This window comes from Pithys albifrons, chromosome 11 (genome assembly GCF_047495875.1).
Source record: "Pithys albifrons albifrons isolate INPA30051 chromosome 11, PitAlb_v1, whole genome shotgun sequence".
In the NCBI taxonomy this organism is placed as follows: Eukaryota; Metazoa; Chordata; class Aves; order Passeriformes; family Thamnophilidae; genus Pithys; species Pithys albifrons.
The window spans coordinates 1,625,891-1,643,578 of record NC_092468.1 but is presented as its reverse complement, the minus strand read 5'-3'; the positions used below and the strand labels follow the sequence as shown (position 1 = coordinate 1,643,578).

At 52.2% G+C, this 17,688-nt stretch overlaps 1 protein-coding gene across 2 annotated transcripts in view; it reads left to right on the top strand.

Moving 5' to 3' along the window:
• Positions 1 to 11,483, top strand: part of PPP2R3A (protein phosphatase 2 regulatory subunit B''alpha) — a 52,506-nt gene extending 41,023 nt beyond the window's left edge. For both annotated transcript variants that reach the window (XM_071567062.1, XM_071567061.1), the window contains exons 8-14: positions 2,281 to 2,437; positions 3,531 to 3,579; positions 4,032 to 4,121; positions 5,054 to 5,229; positions 5,731 to 5,849; positions 7,069 to 7,175; positions 11,104 to 11,483. In XM_071567062.1, the coding sequence (XP_071423163.1) occupies positions 2,281 to 2,437; positions 3,531 to 3,579; positions 4,032 to 4,121; positions 5,054 to 5,229; positions 5,731 to 5,849; positions 7,069 to 7,175; positions 11,104 to 11,200 (795 nt within the window). In that variant the 3' untranslated portion in view covers positions 11,201 to 11,483. The remainder of the gene's footprint in view (positions 1 to 2,280; positions 2,438 to 3,530; positions 3,580 to 4,031; positions 4,122 to 5,053; positions 5,230 to 5,730; positions 5,850 to 7,068; positions 7,176 to 11,103) is intronic.
• Positions 11,484 to 17,688: the final 6,205 nt, after the last annotated feature.

The window sequence follows — 17,688 nt, the reverse complement described above, 5'->3', positions numbered from 1 at the left end:
TGCTGGGGCAGGGCTGGGCTGGGGCTGGGCTGTGGTAGGATGGGCCAGGACAGTGCTGGGGCTGGGCTGGGGCAAGACGGGCCAGGACAGTGCTGGGGCTGGGGCTGGCCTGGGGCAGGATGGGGCAGGACAGTGTTGGAGCTGGGCTAGGCTGGGGCTGGGGCTGGGGCAGGATGGGCCAGGACAGTGCTGGGGCTGGGCTGGGCTGGGGCAGGATGGGGCAGGACAGTGTTGGAGCTGGGCTGGGCTGGGCCAGGACAGGACAGTGCTGGGGCTGGGGCTGGGATGGGGCTGGCCTGGGGCAAGATGGGTCAGGACAGTGCTGGGGCTGGGCTGGGGCAGCAGGGGCTGCAGTGCAGCAAGTCAGGGGTGCCCAGCACCAGCTCTGGAGCTCCATGGAGCAGCCTGGCTGCCAGTCTGGCCAGGCAGGGGGGACAGCTGGCACCGCTGTAGAGGGGCTCAGGGGCAGCCCAGGGAGCTGCTGCAGTGCCAAGGGGCAGGACAGCCCATGTGCTGCCTCCCAGCCTGGCCCAGCCCCTGACAGCTGGTCAGGCAGATCCTGCCCTGCCATAACCCACAGGGAACAAAGGAGCTGAGCTCCTGCTCAACCCCTGCCGTGCCTCCTTATGTCAGCATTTGGATCTCTGTCCTCCTCTGTGTGGTTTATCCAAAAGAGGACCAGGTTAAAACTCGCCAAGTCTGCTCAAGTCCAGCCCAAAATGAAGAGTCAAAGTCTTTAGGCTGAAGGGTGAAGGGTTTGGCTCAGACAGTGAGACTTCCTTCCTGTCTCCTGTTAGATGTAGGGTGCTGCCTTCCTTGAAACCCTCGAGCATGAATTCACACTCCTCCTCCTTTTTTCCTGTCTGCCCCACTGACCCCACCAGCTAATGAAGAAATGAGTGCTCCTTTGGGCTCATGCCAGTCCAAGTCCTGAGATCCCAGTTCCTCCCTAATCTCTGTTACAGATAAACCTTCCCAGTTTATCCTTGATCTTTATTCACTCATTTTCTCCCTTTATACACTCTCCCTTGTCCTCCTTCCACATCTACTCTGCCTTCCATCTCCTGCAGCAGGGATGTTCATGTCTGGGACCATAATTTCACATAATTTCACTCTTTGCTGCATGTGTAAATGGTGTATTTGGGCATTAACTAGAAAAGAAAAATATATTTATTGCAAAACCTCCCTGAGTGATTATCATCTGCAAAGAAAGGGAGAGATCCATGAAGATCTGAAGAGGCTGGTGAGTGGTTGGTCAGAGCTCTTGTGGTTTGAGTGCAGGTCTGGCAGTGCCTTCCTGTTGTCCCTGGCACTGAGTCTGGTGTGTGGCAGGATGTGAGAGTTTTGTTGGGACTCAGTTGGGCTCCTTGGAGGTGGAGGTGACTGGGAGTTGATGCTGAAACATCAGTGCCAACATGTAGCACAGCAGCTGTTTTCATGGTTATGTGTGAAAGGGCCACGGAGCCTTCCTGCTTGGAGACACATTTCCCTGGGATGGCTCTCAGGGAATCTCACCTGCCCTTCTGGGAGGCTGTGAGGGAAGGGCAGGACAGACCTGGAAATCACTGGAGCATCATTTATTAGACTGAAAGGGCTCTTTGGTGTCCCATGGCCTCAGTACCAGGAGGAAGACAGGCAGGGAGGTGGCATTGCTAAACATGGAGTAGCCTCTTGTCACTGGGAAGGACAGAGGAAGGTGTGAAGTGGGAATGAAACACGGACATTATTATCACTGAATGTTTTCTAATGAGACATATTAACAGTGTTAGGGGTGGAAATCTGTCTAAGCCTCCTCTGTCTAAACCAGAATAATTCCTGCCAGGGACAGCAAAAAATTAATCTGTGTGATTGGTTTGCTCTGTTTGCCATCCCTCCTTCCCCGGTCCAGGCCTGAGTGGGAAGCAAGGCTTGACTTTCTCCTTGGGAGCCAGATGGGGACGTGTGATGGGTGAGGATGCACTCAGTGCCCGTGTGGGCTGTGGAGTCTCTGGGCAGGTCTGGGATGATTTCCAGCTGGGCCAGCAATGTGGCTCCTGTGCCTCTGCCTCACCCCTCAGCAGGACTGCTGAGCACTCTGTGCTGGCAGCCCAGCCAGGGCAGGTGCTTGGCAGGTGCCTCCTCAGGAAGGCAGGAACAGGATCTCCTGGGCAGAAAGGCTGTTTTTTGGGTTGGAGAGGCTGTTCCCAGGCTGGTTCTCAGAGCTGTCCTCACCCAGCTCTGCCTGCCTTGCTCAGCTGCCCCTTCTCTGGGTCTAACTGCCCATCCTTGGTACCCTTTCAGACCCTTGCTCTCTTGGAAGAAGAGGATGACATAAACCAGATCACAGACTATTTCTCCTACGAGCACTTCTATGTGATATACTGTAAATTCTGGGAGCTGGACACTGACCATGACCTTTACATCAGCCAGAAGGACCTGGCTCGGTACAGTGACCAAGGTATGACGCCTGCAGGCTGTGCTGGGACCAGGGACATTGCTGAAAATACATGAGTAAAGCCTGCCTTTAATTTGGTCAGTTTGGTGCCTCAAGGGAAAAGTTCAAATGGAGCAATCCACCCTTAAAGTAAATGCTGATTTAGAGAGGAATTTGCAGGGAGTTGGACACAGAGAATTGCAGGACACTCAGTTTTCTGTTGAGCTACAGATGGAGCTTCTGTTCACGTGTGGGTCACTGCCAGAAGGACAAGCTGAAATGATGGCCTGAAACTTGACGAGGGTTTTCAGGAACTTTGGAAGTAAGGACAAAAAGGACAAGCCCATGTGAACTTCCAAGACTGCTGAAGTGCAGTGAGGGAAATTCCAGACCCCAGTAAATCCTGAGGAATTTCAGCTTGAAGAGGCACTTGGGAGAACAGCTCTTGAGTTCAGTGTGGAACCTCCTTTCCACAAGCTGAGCAGATGCTGTGAGTTTTTAAAGGTTCAAGGGCCGTGAATAAATTAATGGAATACAAATCCACAAAGGGCTAAAAAGCCTGTATGTTCTGAGTGCAGATGTCTACAGGAAGGGGGTTCAGGGTGAGTGTGGCAGTGCCAGGGGCCAGGAGTGTTGATCACAGGGCTGGGTGGGGTGAGCATGGAGAAGCGCCTCCCCGGGGACAGGTGAGAGGGGAGCCTTGGTCCCTGCTGGGGGCTGCAGTGTGGGATGGAGGATTGTTGCATGGCCCAGCCTGAGCTCTGCTGAGAGGGGTATTGTAGAGTTTGATGTGTTGCTTTGTCTGGGTAACTGAACTTCCATCAGCAGCGTTTGCTGGTGTGACAGACCCTACTGCAGCAGGGCATGTCCAAGACCCCAGACAACAGCTGCCATCCTGGTGGGACAGTGTGGTGTTAGGGAGGATGCAGAGGCAGGCAGGCACACTGGCAGAATCACCCTTGGTTTTCATTAAATGCTGCTGAACAGACAGAGGTCAGACAGGCAGTGTGGGCAGAGCATTCTGTTAGCAATGGCTTTGTGTACATTCAGCATGAACAAGTGATTGTAGTTATTGCTGTGACTGTGACTTCATTTTCTCCATGTTTTCTGTTTCCAGCATTATCAAACAGGATTATTGAGCGAATATTCAGCGGTGCTGTGGTGAGGTGAGGATACCACACTGGCTGGGGATGGAGAGGAAGGGGATTCCTGACAGGCTGCTTAGAAATACAAGTTACTCTCAGAACCCCCCACTGGTTTCCTGTAGGGTGCTCCAGTTGGAGCTGCCTGAAAATGGGGTGAAACAAATTACAAAACGAGGGGATGTGGGGGATAGGTGGGCATAGCTGGGGGATGTGGCACAGGGAGGGCACTGCTGGGAAGTCGCTGGGAAGTGAAGGAGCCCAGACCTTGCTGTGCAGGGGATGTGGCAGATGAGCCTCAGTGCTGCAGTGACAGCAACCCTGGTGCTGGAGGGTGCAGGGAGTGCAGGTTGAATGGGTGATGATGCCCCATTTTGTCTCACTAGTGATCTGGGACTTTTGAAAACTGTTTGCTGATGTTCTGAGTGTTTAGGAGCCTGGTGGTTTTTAACCTTTTTCCCTGCTGTGTCTTCCAGGGGCACTGCAGTTCAGAAGGAAGGACGCATGAGCTACGCTGACTTTGTGTGGCTCCTGATTTCGGAGGAAGACAAAAGGAGTGCTACCAGGTCTGACTGATTTCTGGGTCCTAGTGAAAGTATTGAGATGAGCACAGAAGATACAGAAACTTCTGTGACCTACCTCTGTCTACAGGACACGGCAGCTTGGGTTCCATTAGGAGGAAAGCAACTTATGGTCCACTTTTGGTCAAATCATTTGCCTTTCTTGAAGAGAATTTCTGTAGAAACAGGCTTTTCTTGTCATGTTTAGTATCTTGATAGTGATAAGTGCCTCTGGTTCCCCCATGTCATGGAGCACTGGCCGTGGGAACAGACTCCTGAGGTACAGGCCGAGGTGGGGCTCATTCCCTTCACATGTGTCTGAAGTGTGCACTCTGCCACGGGGTAACCTGCCCATGGGCTGGTTTGTACACCCAGTGGGAGACTGTCCAGAGCTGATCCACATCTGCCTGGGGTTATTAGCACAAGGAATCTTCTGAATAACAGAGAGAAGAAATCACTCCTGCAGAGCTGGAGCATCCAGAGCTGGGGAGGATGCAGGATGCAGCTGCCTGGGAGCGCTGCCTTCTTTCTGAAGGGGCAGAGGAAAGGTGCACCCATGCCTGCCTCATCCCTCACCAGGGTCCCCCCAGTGTCCTGGGCTCACTTCTGGCTGGATTTGGCCACTTCTTGCTGCTGGCTTGGACAGGGACACCATGACCTGCATGAGCCACTCTGGCTGCAGCACCATGGGCACTGTTACAACTGCTGGGGGACACAGGCCATGAGCAGGGCAGTGCTGCTCTCAAACCACCTGGGGGACCAACAGGACATGCTTTGCTGTTGGCCTGTGCCCTGGCCCTTCTCAGAGTGTTTTCACCCCCGGGTTTGTGGCAGCCTTTGTGCAGAGGAGCCCTGGGGGCTGGGAGGGGGGTGTGCAGTGCTGCAGTCTGGGCTGTGTGGACTGGCTGTGCAGTCCTGAGCTCTCTGTGCCTCTGCAGCATCGAGTACTGGTTCCGGTGCATGGACCTGGATGGGGACGGGGTGCTCTCCATGTACGAGCTGGAGTATTTCTACGAGGAGCAGTGTGAGCGCATGGAGGTGATGGGCATAGAGCCCCTGCCCTTCCAGGACCTGCTGTGCCAGATGCTGGACCTCGTGAAGCCAGAGAGGGAAGGTAAGTCCTGCTGGATCAGAGTTTTGCTCCTCTCTGCTCAGTGGGGACCCGGGAAGGTGCTGTCACTGTGTCCCATCTGTGACCCCACCGTGTTAGAGCCACAGGGCTGAAATCACTGCACGAGGTCACAGCCTGAACAGGGACTATTGTGCCACCAGGAGGCTTGAAATTCTAAAACAAGAGACCTTGTGGATTAACTTGCTGGAACTGGAGCAGCATGTCTTGTGTATTCCAGCTGTGGGATGTGCTGACAGTCTAAATTATGAAACTGGACCATCCCTGTTCACATTCTTTCATTTCACATGAATGTCAGAGACCTCCATATGTATGTGAGATTCAAGCCTAATAAACACACCCGTTATTCAATAGAATAATTGACTGAGTTGGGAATTTTGTAATATTGAAACCTACTGGTGTTATAGTTAAAACTGAGACTGGCAAGGTCCAATCTCCCACTAAGTAAGACCTCAGCAGCACAACTATGTGGATTTTTTTCTGTAGGAAGAGTGACCTTGAGAGACCTGAAGAGGTGCAGAATGGCTCACGTGTTCTACAACACCTTCTTCAATTTGGAGAAATACCTGGACAATGAACAGAGGGATCCCTTTGCAGTGCAAAAGGTATAAACCACCTTTACTCCTAAATACAAGCTTTCTCAAAGCCATCCTTGGAGTGCTCCTGGAAAATCCACTCAAACACTGGAACAGGTTGCCCAGAGAAGTTGTGCAGCTCCTGTTCCTGGAGGTTTTCAAGATGTGGTGGACAAAGCCTTGAGGCCCCTGATGTGACCCTCTGGCCTATCCTGGTGTGAGCGGACCTGGGACTGGGTTTTTTCCCTCAGGAGCTGTGCTGCTGCTCCATGGTGTGGTTGCCATCACTGATCCTGTGACACCAGCACTGGAAGGGCAGTGTGAGAGTGAAGGGAGGCTGAAAGAGGGGGCTCAGCTGAGGTGGGAGGTTTGCATGTTGCAGGTTGTGCCTGGTTGTCAGCCTGGCTGCACTGCCCTTCATCATCCTCTCCCCAGGCAGAGAAAATGCAGCGGGAGAGTGTGGCTTTGGGATTTCACAGTGCTGCTCACCCCGAAGTGTGGGGTGTTCAAAGACTGGAGTTTTGCCTGCTGTTGGTGTCAAGGGCCTCATTTCTGGCACAGCCAGGGAAGGCAGATGTGACTGCAGCTTACGGAGCATCTCCCAGAAGCCTCTTATCTGATCAAAGTAGAGTAAGGGAGGGGATGCCAAAATCAACTCTGGCTCCCTCACAGCTGTTCCCACATAATCTCCAAGAGAAACTTTGTGGTTCCATGAATCAAGGCTTAAATATATCCCAAGCCAGAACCACTGTTATGGGGGATAACTTATTGTCTCTACCTTACAGTAAATGGCAGAAGGCCAAAAGTTTATAGGGGTATTATCCTGTAATCCTCTCTCAAACCTTCCCCAAACTTAGCAAACAGTGAAGAGTCCTCTACAGCTCAGTTACAATTAATAATTAATGAGAAGATTTTAAACCCCAAGTTCTTCAGCCACACACAGAGTGCACAGAACGGGGTGTGCTGGGACAGACCAAGCAGGAGTGTGGTTGCTGCCCCTCTGAAATGAAGCAGTGCAGTTTGCTGGCAGCCCAGGCCACATGCTGTACTTTGCAGGCTCCAGGAGGTGTTTTTGCACAGTCCCTCCTGTGTTAAAACACTAAACACTGTGTGGTCCCTGCGGACCCCTCGTTGAAGGCAGTGCTTGAGGGGCTGTTTCTGTCCAGTTGCTTCCCGTTCTGGAAGTGCTGCCGTGCAGGTGTGTGAGGGCTGGGGGTGTGGGCTGTGCCCTGACATGTGCTCTCTGCAGGACGTGGACAGCGACGGCCCCGAGCCCTCCGACTGGGACAGGTACGCGGCCGAGGAGTACGAGATCCTGGTGGCCGAGGAGTCCGGGCACGAGGCGCTGCAGGAGGGGTGAGCGGGGCTGGCAGGAGCTGGGGGCACTGCCTGCTTTGGGGGGCTCAAAGGTGGGGCTGAGGCAGCTGCACACACCCGTGAGGAGAGCTGGAAGGAAGGACAAGGCATTTTTCTTTGGGCAACCATACCAAAAATCATGACTTTTGCAGGTCGTGGCCACGTGTGGCCCACGTCCCACTGTCACAAATGAGAAGCTGCAGCTCTGCTGCATTTCTTACTCCTACCACAGACCTTCTTTAGGCAAATCATTGTACTTCCTGCCAAACTTCATGCTTGTTAGTCCATGCTCTTCATAAGCTGTATTTCAACATTTTCATTCATTTACTAAGTTTATTGAGACTTTTTCTCTGGTACATTTGGTTTCTGCAATACCTACACACAATTTTCTGCCTTCTGCAAAATTCTAGACAGACACCAGTTATGTTTAGTCAGTAAATTTAGGCACAGCAGCTGCTGCAGAACCTCTCTGTGTGCAAGGGCTTCCTGCAGATGTGTGGAGACTCAGTATAACCATCAGTATAATCATCTGTGAGGTTTGTGTCTGTGTTGGTATCTTGAGAGTGTTTCTCTGGAAGTGTCCAGATTTATGTGACAGACATCCCCAGAATGCTCCCCTCGTGTTAATCTTGCAGGATTCAGGATTGCATCCATCCTTGAGCAGTGCTTGTAGAGCCCTGACAGCATTGAGAAGATTGCATCACTCTCAAGACTTCCCACCCTGGGAATTGCTTGGGATAATAGTAGCACCTACTAATTAGCCACAGAGATTTGCAAAGCTGTTGAGAGCTGTTTCCCCCTCTGCCTGTGATGTGCATCCAAACAGCAATGGGCTGTTCCTCATTCTCTCTGAGCTGCCTTGCCTTTCTGGGGCTTCACAGTGGAACACGAGGGAAGGCAGGATGGAAGATGGAACTGCTGTGTTCCCTGCAGCTGCTTTGCAACAGCTTTGTCCTCAGCACAGGAAGGGAGTGGGAAGCTGTCAGTAAAGCTCTTCAGGACCACCACTCCCCAGACCCCCCAAACCCAGGTGATGTCGGGTCTGTGAGGGTTGTCTGAGGCAGCTCTGAGTCTCCCTGTAAAGAGCATGGCAGAACCTTGCTGCTTGCCTTTAAGAGCCCCTGAAAGGCTCTGTAGTCATGGCAGCAGGATTAGATCTCATTTGTGGAGCATAGCAACAGACCACGCAGGGAAAAAGGAAGGGAGAAGGAAAAACAAAGAGCTGGATGCCCAGACAAATTTGTCAGAAACAGCCATTGAGTTTTCACACATCCATTCTTTGTGCTGTCCTTTGAGGGTGACAGAAACAGAGAGCAGGGACAAAATCAAGACAGTTCATGAGCTCTCTGAGAAACTGGAAGATTTTTGACTAAGTTTGCTGGCAGAATGTGAAATCTGGTCTTTGTCTTATTAATACATTTGACAACCACCATTCAGCAACTGCAGATGATTTAGTAATTGTGTCCCACATTGTGGGATCCCACATGTGCTCAGCCCTGTCCATGCTCCTCTGGAAGGAGGTGTCTGTCTGTCTGTCTGCAAGCATGGCCAGGGCAGAGCACTGCTCCTGGGCAGGGAATCTCATGCAGGCAGTGGGTGCTCCCAGTGACTCTAAGGGTGCTGAGAGCTGTCCCACAGCAGGAGGAAGGGCACAGCTGAGCAGCACCGTGTCCTGAGCTGAGCACTGCTCTGCTCTGTGTGAGGTTAAGGAAGAGCCTGTTCCTGGTGAACACACACACTGTTCTCTGAAGAGCACCAGGGGCTGGCTCTGGCCAGCACAAGCCCTTGATGCAGAGATGAGCCCTGGTTCTGCAGCAGCCCTTCCTGCAGGCCAGGCTGGGGCAGCAGTGGGTGGGCACAGCTCTGCTCACTGTTTTCAGCTGCTGGACATGGAAACCACAGCTGCCTCCATGCAAAGAGGGCTTTCTCCATGGGATGGGAAATACCAGCTGCTGATAGGAAAACATGCCCTTCCCCTGAGCAGCCAGGAGCCAGGGGGGAGTGCAGAGCACCCCAGAGGTGGAGAGGGGGCAGAGGCACAGCATCAGATGCTGCTGGGTTAGTTCAGACCATTCTTCTGTCTCCCTCAAGGTACCTGATGGCTCAGCTGATCCTTTCCAGGAGCCCAGCAGGGTAAGGAGGGGAAGGCAGAAAGAAGTACAACCCAGGGCCAAAATGTGTGTTTGCCAGAAGGAAGGACAAAGAATTCCCTGGGGTAATTTCCCTCCTCTGAATAAGCTAGAGCTGAGTCTTGAGGAATGGGTGTTTAACCTACACGAGTCTGTATTTGTTTTTATGGGACTGTGAAGTCCTGAAAGTGGCCTGGAAGGAGAGGAGGTGATTGTCTCTAGTGCTAATCTTGTGGAAAAGCATCCCTTGCTTCTGGGCCATAAAGGTGGAAAGCATTTATTTCAGGGTGGGAAAGGCAGGCACTGCTGAGCCTTAAGGAGCAAAGCAGTGAAGTGGAAAAGTAACTCACCTGGGAAAGAACAGTGGGAAGCCCCTTTTGAAGGAGACATGAGAAGGTTTAGTCCAGAAGCAAAAGACACATGGAAAAATTTATGATGGGGCTCCAAGTGCTGGTTAATGTGTGAATCTGGGAAAGGGGTCACATTCCCTGCATAAAAGAAAAAGAAACAAAGCTAAGAGAAGTTGGTAAAAATGGAGGAAAAGGAGATGCAGAGGGAACATTGCTAACAGCAGCATTCAGATGGAGAAACAGAGTATTCCTCAGCTGCACCATAAACCAAGGAGTGATTAGAGAAGCTGAGGCACCTACAGACATTCAGTCCATTCCTGGGGGGAAGCAGGGCCTCCCCACAGGGACCACTGAAGCAAAAAGTGGGCAAATTGCATATTTTTTGGCACCCTGGCATGCATGGTCGGATCAGTGACTGGTGCAGAATGCACTGTTTCTCTGTTCCCACTTATGCAACAATCCAGAAGGTGGCAGAATTACTAAGCAGGTGCTTTCCTTTAGGGAAGAGCAGCTGAAAATGTCTGGGAAGGTCTCTGTGCTGTGTCTCCTCCTCACACAGGGATCGTTTCCACTCCAGCACAGCTCCCCCCACAGCAGGACACCACTGACACTCCCAGGGATGGGATAGGAAGGGGAGAGACAGCACAGGAAGGGGTAGGCAATTCCTTCTTGGCACATCCATGCTGGGGGTTTAAAGGGGTTCACCTTTTGCAGGCCAGAGCTGCACTAGAGCTGTTCTGTGCTGGCCACTGGAACAGCTGCTCCCACAGTTCCTTCATGAGCAGCGTTGCTTTCAGAACAAAAGGAGGGATTTTGATTTCTTGGGAGCACTGAGAAACACACCTGCAGTGTGCTGAGACTGAGGGGAAAACATTGGAAAAAGATCATTTCCCTGGGGTAGGAAAGGGGTGAAAGTCCCCGAGTGCCATCCTGTGCTGCAGGGCACAGAACCAGCCAGCCTGAGCTGGGAATCCACACCACACCTCCTCAGGCCATGGATGCCAAGCCCTGGATATCCAGCTTCCAGCCGGGTGTTGTGTGGCTGTCAGGACACACCTGAGCCAGCAGATACCCTGGGCAGGAGGTGCTGGAGCAAGCCCAGCCTCCTCTGGGGCCTGGGCTGTGGCTTCATTGTGCACTGAACTGTCAGGCTCTGGGAGCTACTGACAGTTGCTACTGAAACTGGATTCAAATTTTCTCCTGCTGAACACGATGAAAAGTGGTTTGAGCTCCCAGAGGAGGAAGGATTGGAGCACAGAGCCCTGGCAGCTTTCAGAGGACTGCCCCCTGCCACGCTGCTCTCAGGGCTCAGGAACACCCTCCTCGAGGTCACCTCTTGCATGTCAGGCAGCTCCTGTCTGTCAGGCAGCTGCCCTGGTGGCCACTGACATAACTTCCCTGAAACCCAAAATAATGCAGCTTTTAAAGACACACCTTTTGTCTTTGCAGATCATGTGAAGAAGACTATGATACAGATGAAGTCTTATCTGCCCCTGAAACTGGAGACAAGTCAGACAAATTAGTTATCTCAGATCTCTCAGCATAGGGAAGTGGAAGACACATAACCAACCCCTTTCAAACTGGAGAGCTTCAGTCCCAAGGCACTTGGAGATGTTCTTAAGTCCAGCATTGGAACAATGTGCTTTGTTTTGTACACTGTAACTCGAGAGCCCTTTTTCTCTGCCTGTGTAATTGTGATAAGGTGATTTCTACAAAAAGGGGTTTTACCATGTGCCAGTGTGCACTCAGTGACAGTGGTGATGGCATTGTTTCATTTCTGTAGAAGTTGTTCTGCCCCAGATGTGCAATAAATGCCAGCCTCTCCTGGTTGCCTGTGGCAGCTGCATGCAGCACCCCCAGTGCCCGTGGGGGTCACTCAACCCTGTGCCCCTCTGGCCCCTTGACTTTGCACCAGCAGTGACAGAAGAGCTGCCAAACTGACTCATGTTTATGTCTGGAAATCTTTTAAAACACAACTCACAATCAAGACCTTTTTGTTCTTCCTATGCTGGAAACAAAGGCACTGTGAGGGGAGAGTGAAGTCCCTCTGTGTCCTGAGCCACGAGCTCCTCCACTTGACACTGCCCATGGTTCAGCTGATCCAGCCTGGGGGCAGCTGGAGCCCCACAGGTTGCCACGTTTCCCCAAGAACCTGAGGTGCAGTGAACATGTCTACAGCCTCTCCTGTGCATGAGGTGATCTTCCTCTGGCCAGTGCTTTGTCTTTGTGGAATTCTGCTTTGTACAAGTGAGTTTGAGTGCATTTACACAAACCAAGACACCTGCTGTTCAGCTGGAGTATCCCAGTGCTGTGCCTGGTGTGCACCAGCCCCGTCCATCCCGTGTGCTCCTCCTCCCTCACACCTGCCCTGACCCGTGGCCTTCTCCAGAGACTCAGCTGAGATGGTGAAGAGAAGCAACACCAGTCTTTTAACTAGTAGTTACTTTGTGTTATTGCCAAAAAAATGTTTTATTCCCATGAATCAAGCCCGAGCCTCAGAGAGGAAATGCTGTAATTAATGAGTTCTTGCTTTAAGTGCAAAATTCAACTGACTTTCCCCCTAGAATCACAGCTGGTGTCTGCTGCCAGCACCCACTGCTGGAGCTGGGCCTCCTTCTCCCCAGCCCTCCTGCACACACAGCTCTGGCCTTCCCTCCTCAGCCTGGGACAGGTTTCAGCTGTCAGACTTTGTTGTAACTATCAGGATTGTGCCCCAGTCTGTAATGCCTGGGGGGTGTGCACTCCGTTTCCTGATTATCTCCTTGGAAGAACATCCAGCTGTGCCTCCCAAGGGACATCCCTGGCAGGGTTCCTGAGGGACATCCCTGCCAGGGTTCCTGAGGGACATGCCATTCCTGCCAGGGTTCCTGAGGGACATCCCTGTCAGGGTTCCTGAGGGACATGCCATTCCTGCCAGGGTTCCTGAGGGACATCCCATCCATGTCAGGGTTTCTGAGTGCATCCCTGCCACGGTTCCTGAGGGACATCCCTGCCAGGGTTCCTGAGGGACATCCCTGTCAGGGTTCCTGAGGGACATCCCATCCCTGTCAGGGTTTCTGAGTGCATCCCTGCCAGGGTTCCTGAGGGACATCCCTGTCAGGGTTCCTGAGGGACATGCCATTCCTGCCAGGGTTCCTGAGGGACATCCCTGTCAGGGTTCCTGAGTGCATCCCTGGCAGGGTTCCTGAGGGACATGCCATTCCTGCCAGGGTTCCTGAGGGACATCCCATCCCTGTCAGGGTTTCTGAGTGCATCCCTGCCAGGGTTCCTGAGGGACATGCCATTCCTGCCAGGGTTCCTGAGGGACATCCCATCCCTGTCAGGATTTCTGATTGCATCCCTGCCAGGGTTCCTGAGGGACATCCCATCCCTGCCAGGGTTCCTGAGTGTATCCCTTCCAGCATTCCCAGGAGCACAGCCCCCAGCAGGCTCATCCAGGTCACAGCCCTTGTGTGTGCACAAGGGAACACTGATCTCTGTGGTATCTCCAAGTGTTAGTAACCAAATCAGCCATGGGCTGATCACCCCAATGCAGCCTCAGCTTTTCCAGGAGCCTTTGGAGCCCAACATCTGTCTCCCAGTGCTCAGTGGGATGTGGTGATGCCTCACTGGGGTCAGGAACTCCCTCGGGATCTAAATCTGAAAGAGAGCAAGTTTTCAGTTGTATTGGGCTTTGAGATGTGTTTCTTTTTCCTGACCAAAGCTGCTGTGTTATCCAGATGCACATTCACTCCCCCAGGATCCTGGGCTTGGGATCTGGGAAACTTGTGGATGCCCAGGTTCTTAAACAAGGGTGACTTGCATTCCATGATAACAGATGTAAGTGAGGGAGCACTCCAGCCAAAGCAGGAACAGCCTCTGGGAATGCAGGAAACACAGGGTGGGTTTGAATCCATCTCCATCATCATGGGAACCTCGAGGGAAAACCCTCCCTGGGGCTCATTCCACAAAGGCCCAAATGCAGCAGAACTGAAGGAATGGCAGGAATGGACACAGGAAGGAGGTCCCACCACTGCTGCTGGTACTCAGCTTCACCCACCTTTTACTGGGAAGAACCTGGAGCAGGAATTCAGCCCTCCCGTCACTGCCAGGGCCCAGAGGGGCCTTCAGTGGGATAACCTTTTGGATCTCTCCAGGCAGAGGTTCCTCAAAGGCACAAGGAGAACCTGAGCCCTTTCTAGGCTGAAATGGCCCTGCTGGTGCTCCAGCTCCACCTGCTCTCGGTCATCCACCACTTCAGGCTCTTCCTGCTTTTGCAGAGGGGCTTTACCTCAACCCACCAATGCACTCAGGCTCCATCTCCCACCACAGTGCCTTTCCGTGGAGAAGTTGGTACTGCAAGAAGTTGGAGCCTGGTAAAACCCACGTGGTACCTTTCCAAGCTGTGGCTTCAGCAAATGGGGCCAGGAGCTGCTCTGGTGAGCCCTTTGGCCCCCAAACTCCAGCTCTCACCTCTACAAACAGGGCTGCACTGCTGCTATGACAGAGGAGAGTGATTCCAAGCCCAATTCCTGCTTCCTGGTAGGTCAACAGAAGATAATGCAAGAAAACCCCCAACTCACAGCAAACATTTGGTGTTGTATGTGAGTATTCGGACAAACTACAGAAGCCACTGCTTGGGGCAGTGCAAAACCTGCAGCAATTTGAATTATTTACTCCAGGAGCAGGAACCCATTCCCTGTCACTAAAGTCCTGAAAATATAACTCAGCAAAATGTAACTCCTGTAACTCCCCCTGTGTGGGACTTAGCCCTGTCCACAGCTGCTCTGGATGGAGGGTTTCCAACTCTGCAGGGTTAAGGTGAGGTGAATTTGGGAACTCCCATCTTACTTCTTAGCTTTTCTTTGTGGTACAGTCAAGACAAGGATGCTTGTGCCCACAGCAGGCTCAGGGCTCAGCCAGCACCCCAGAGCCGTGCCCTGCAGGAGCCCCTGGCTCTGCCCCTGCCTCCTGGCACTGCCCTTAGGGACAGATCCTGCCTTAATCATTTCAAACCCAGCTCACACCGAGGCCTGTTTTGAGCGGGACTCCTTTCCTCTTACCAGTAGTCAGAAAAGTGAGTAAAATTCAGTTTTGCATGATGGAAACCCCTTTATTTGTCCTCTTCAGGTCTCTAGCCTGCTGGACTCTCTAGCCCAGCACAATTCTGTCCTGTGTCCTTGCAAACCCCCTGCTTTTGTTCCTCTATCCCTGTTTCCCCTCCGCAGCGCTGGTGTTGGAGGCACAGTTTGGTGGTGCTGCTGCAGTGCCACCACCTCGAGTTTTCCTTCCTTCCTTCCACACCTGGGCAGCCCTTGCTGACCCCCAGCAGCACAGCCCAGGCTCTGCCCAGCTGCCCTCCTGCCCCCGGGGGGCACATGGGCAGCAGGAAAGGAGCTCCCCAGCCTTCCTGCCCCTGGAGGGAAGGACTGAGGAGCTCACTCGAGGGGCTCTAACCAAGGTACTGACTGGGCTTCATTTCTGAAGCAAACTGGGCCTTCAGAGGTCAAAGAACAGCTCATGAAGTGTTACTTTACCAGTATGGATTTGGAGTTCCTGGAGTAGCCTCTGAGGTCTGTTTAAGCAAAGCTGAACTCAGTGACCAGCCCCAGCTACTGTGAGGAAAACACAAACAGCTTCCCTCTTGTGCTCCTCCTCTGGCTGTGTCACTGGGTGAGGGGTTTGGAAACCGAGTATTTAATAATAATGATGGTTCTCATACTCTGTAAAAGTAGTTTTGCAGACATTTTGTGCTGGCATGGTTTGATCTTTGTATTTTTACTTCGTATTTTCTTCTTTTTTGGCAAATAAAGGACTTTTGAATTTAAAAATGAAAACTTGTCCATAGTGGTGGGGCAGAGTGTGATTGTTCATTCCATCTCCAGCTGCTGTCCCAAAATCACCTTCTCTGCTGTCTTGAGTTACCTGAGAGCACATCTGCCAAAGCCAGAATTCCAGGCTTCCTTCTCAAAAACACCAGGACAAAGCAGTGTGACCACTTACCTGGCTCAAATCCTCATCCTCAACACGGAGCTCTGTCCTGGGATGACTTACCAAGACACCAAGATCCCTCATTTGAATCTGGCCTGAAAAAAAGAGCCATCTCCTGGATCTTTTGCAAGTGGAATGAAGGAAAACAAAATAAAACACAAAAAAGTAAAATGGTGGAAAGAAAACAAAGGAAAATCAGTGATGTCTTTTCTAATTTTATTATATGCAAATGCTCAAGCAGAGTCACTGTGTTGTTGTGTTGCTTCACCAAGAGCGTGCCTGATTCTGTCTATAGCACAGTCACCTTTTGGTGGGTTTCTTTAGAATGTCAAAAGCACTTCAGTCTGAAAAATTGAATTGTGGAGATCCAAGATGTGCTTGTGACGTCCCAGCAGTGCTGGCAATAGAATTATCTGCCTTCAAAGGGGATTCCCTCAGCTGTGCTGCCCTCTTGGAGTGATTCTGACACACAGAGCTGTGGTCTGGAACACTCCACCTCTCCGAGTTAGCCAGCAATAGCAATCACAAGTTGTTTTATAACTGAGATTTGCATAGAATTTAAACACTTAAGGGCTGCTTCTTGCCTGCAGTGAAAGGTGCTGCTGTGCTGGGTCAGGCCAGACCCTTCGCTCCATTGCTGTGCCACACCTGTGCGAGCTGTTCCTTGAAAGTCTCGGCTTTCCCTGGAGGAGCAGCTCCTGCTGTGCCAGAAGGACCTGCCTGGCAAGACAGGCTTTTCAGGTGATGACTCCACAGGTTCTGCTGACAACACCAGTGTTGGTGCTGGCAGGGGCAGCCTGGGGGGCACTGACAGCACCAGGGGCAGCTGTTCCTGCCGCCTCCACCTCAGAATGCTCTAGAACTCCATGCACAGACAGGAACAGCAGTGGGAGAGGCTGCTGTGCCTGCCCTGTGCCAGGGAGCAGGAACAGCACCTGCTGGGACAGCCTTTTGTTTCCCTGCCCCTCCTCCCTGTGGGATTCAGTCCCGACCCACTGACATATCATGGACTCACGGAGCCTGGAAGAGACTCCAGGATGCCCCAGTCCAGCCTTGGACAGAGCACCTCTGCCCACGGAACTGTGTCACCAAGTGCCACATCTGCTCCTCCTCCAAACACCCTGGAACATGGATCGTGTGTGATTCACGGGAAGAGCCCCTGCACTCCCCGTGGAAGGGAGAACAGCTCTTCTTTGGCAGACCACGCTCAGACCTGGAGGGGCAGCAGCACCAGTTCTGCACCACCACCCATGACCATGAACTGTGGGTTTAATAAAGTTTGGAAATTATTCCCTGTCTTCAAAAGGACTGGGAAGAAAGCTGGACTATCACATGAGAATAAATCCCTGAGCAGCTTCCCCTGTGCTAAGGCTGAGAACAGTTCCTCAGAAGGAACACCTGGAATTCCAGCCGGGCTGTGCTGGAGCTCAGCTGTGCCTGGGGCTGCTCCCACCGGGACTGCTCCCACCGGCACTGCCAGCGCTGCCCACCCTGGCTGGGCAGGGCCCCGCTCAGGGAGGGCCGAGCTCTCTCCAGCCCCTCACACCGTGGTGGGGAAGGCCCCACACTGGGAAGAAAGGAGCACTTCCCAAACTGGAACCGGGAAGCTGCTGTGGAAGGGAGAGGAGCACTTCCCAAACTGGAACCGCTGCAATTATTGCCAGCACCAAGATGATCCCTTGCATTGCTCAGCTCGTTCATGAACAATTAGCCAGGAGGGTAAGGAAACCAAACCAAGCCAACCCTAATTTAAGCAATTACAGAATTAGTCATCACTGGACTAAGTAGCATTTGGAGTAGTATTTAGACAAGTTCAACATATGCCACACTGCCTCAGCAGTTGCAAAATAGAATTAGAAAACTAACATTTATTAAATCAATTTGAATTTTAATATACATTTCAAGAATGTGGCAGCATAAAAGGAAATGTTTTTAGAAACAAACCTGAATCTACCATTTGCAGTTTTACATGAACCATCAGGGCTCTCCTGTCGACAGCTCCGAAACATGCTTGGCCTGAATTCTCCAACTTTTGGTACCACATTGAATGCAGCAGTGAGATAG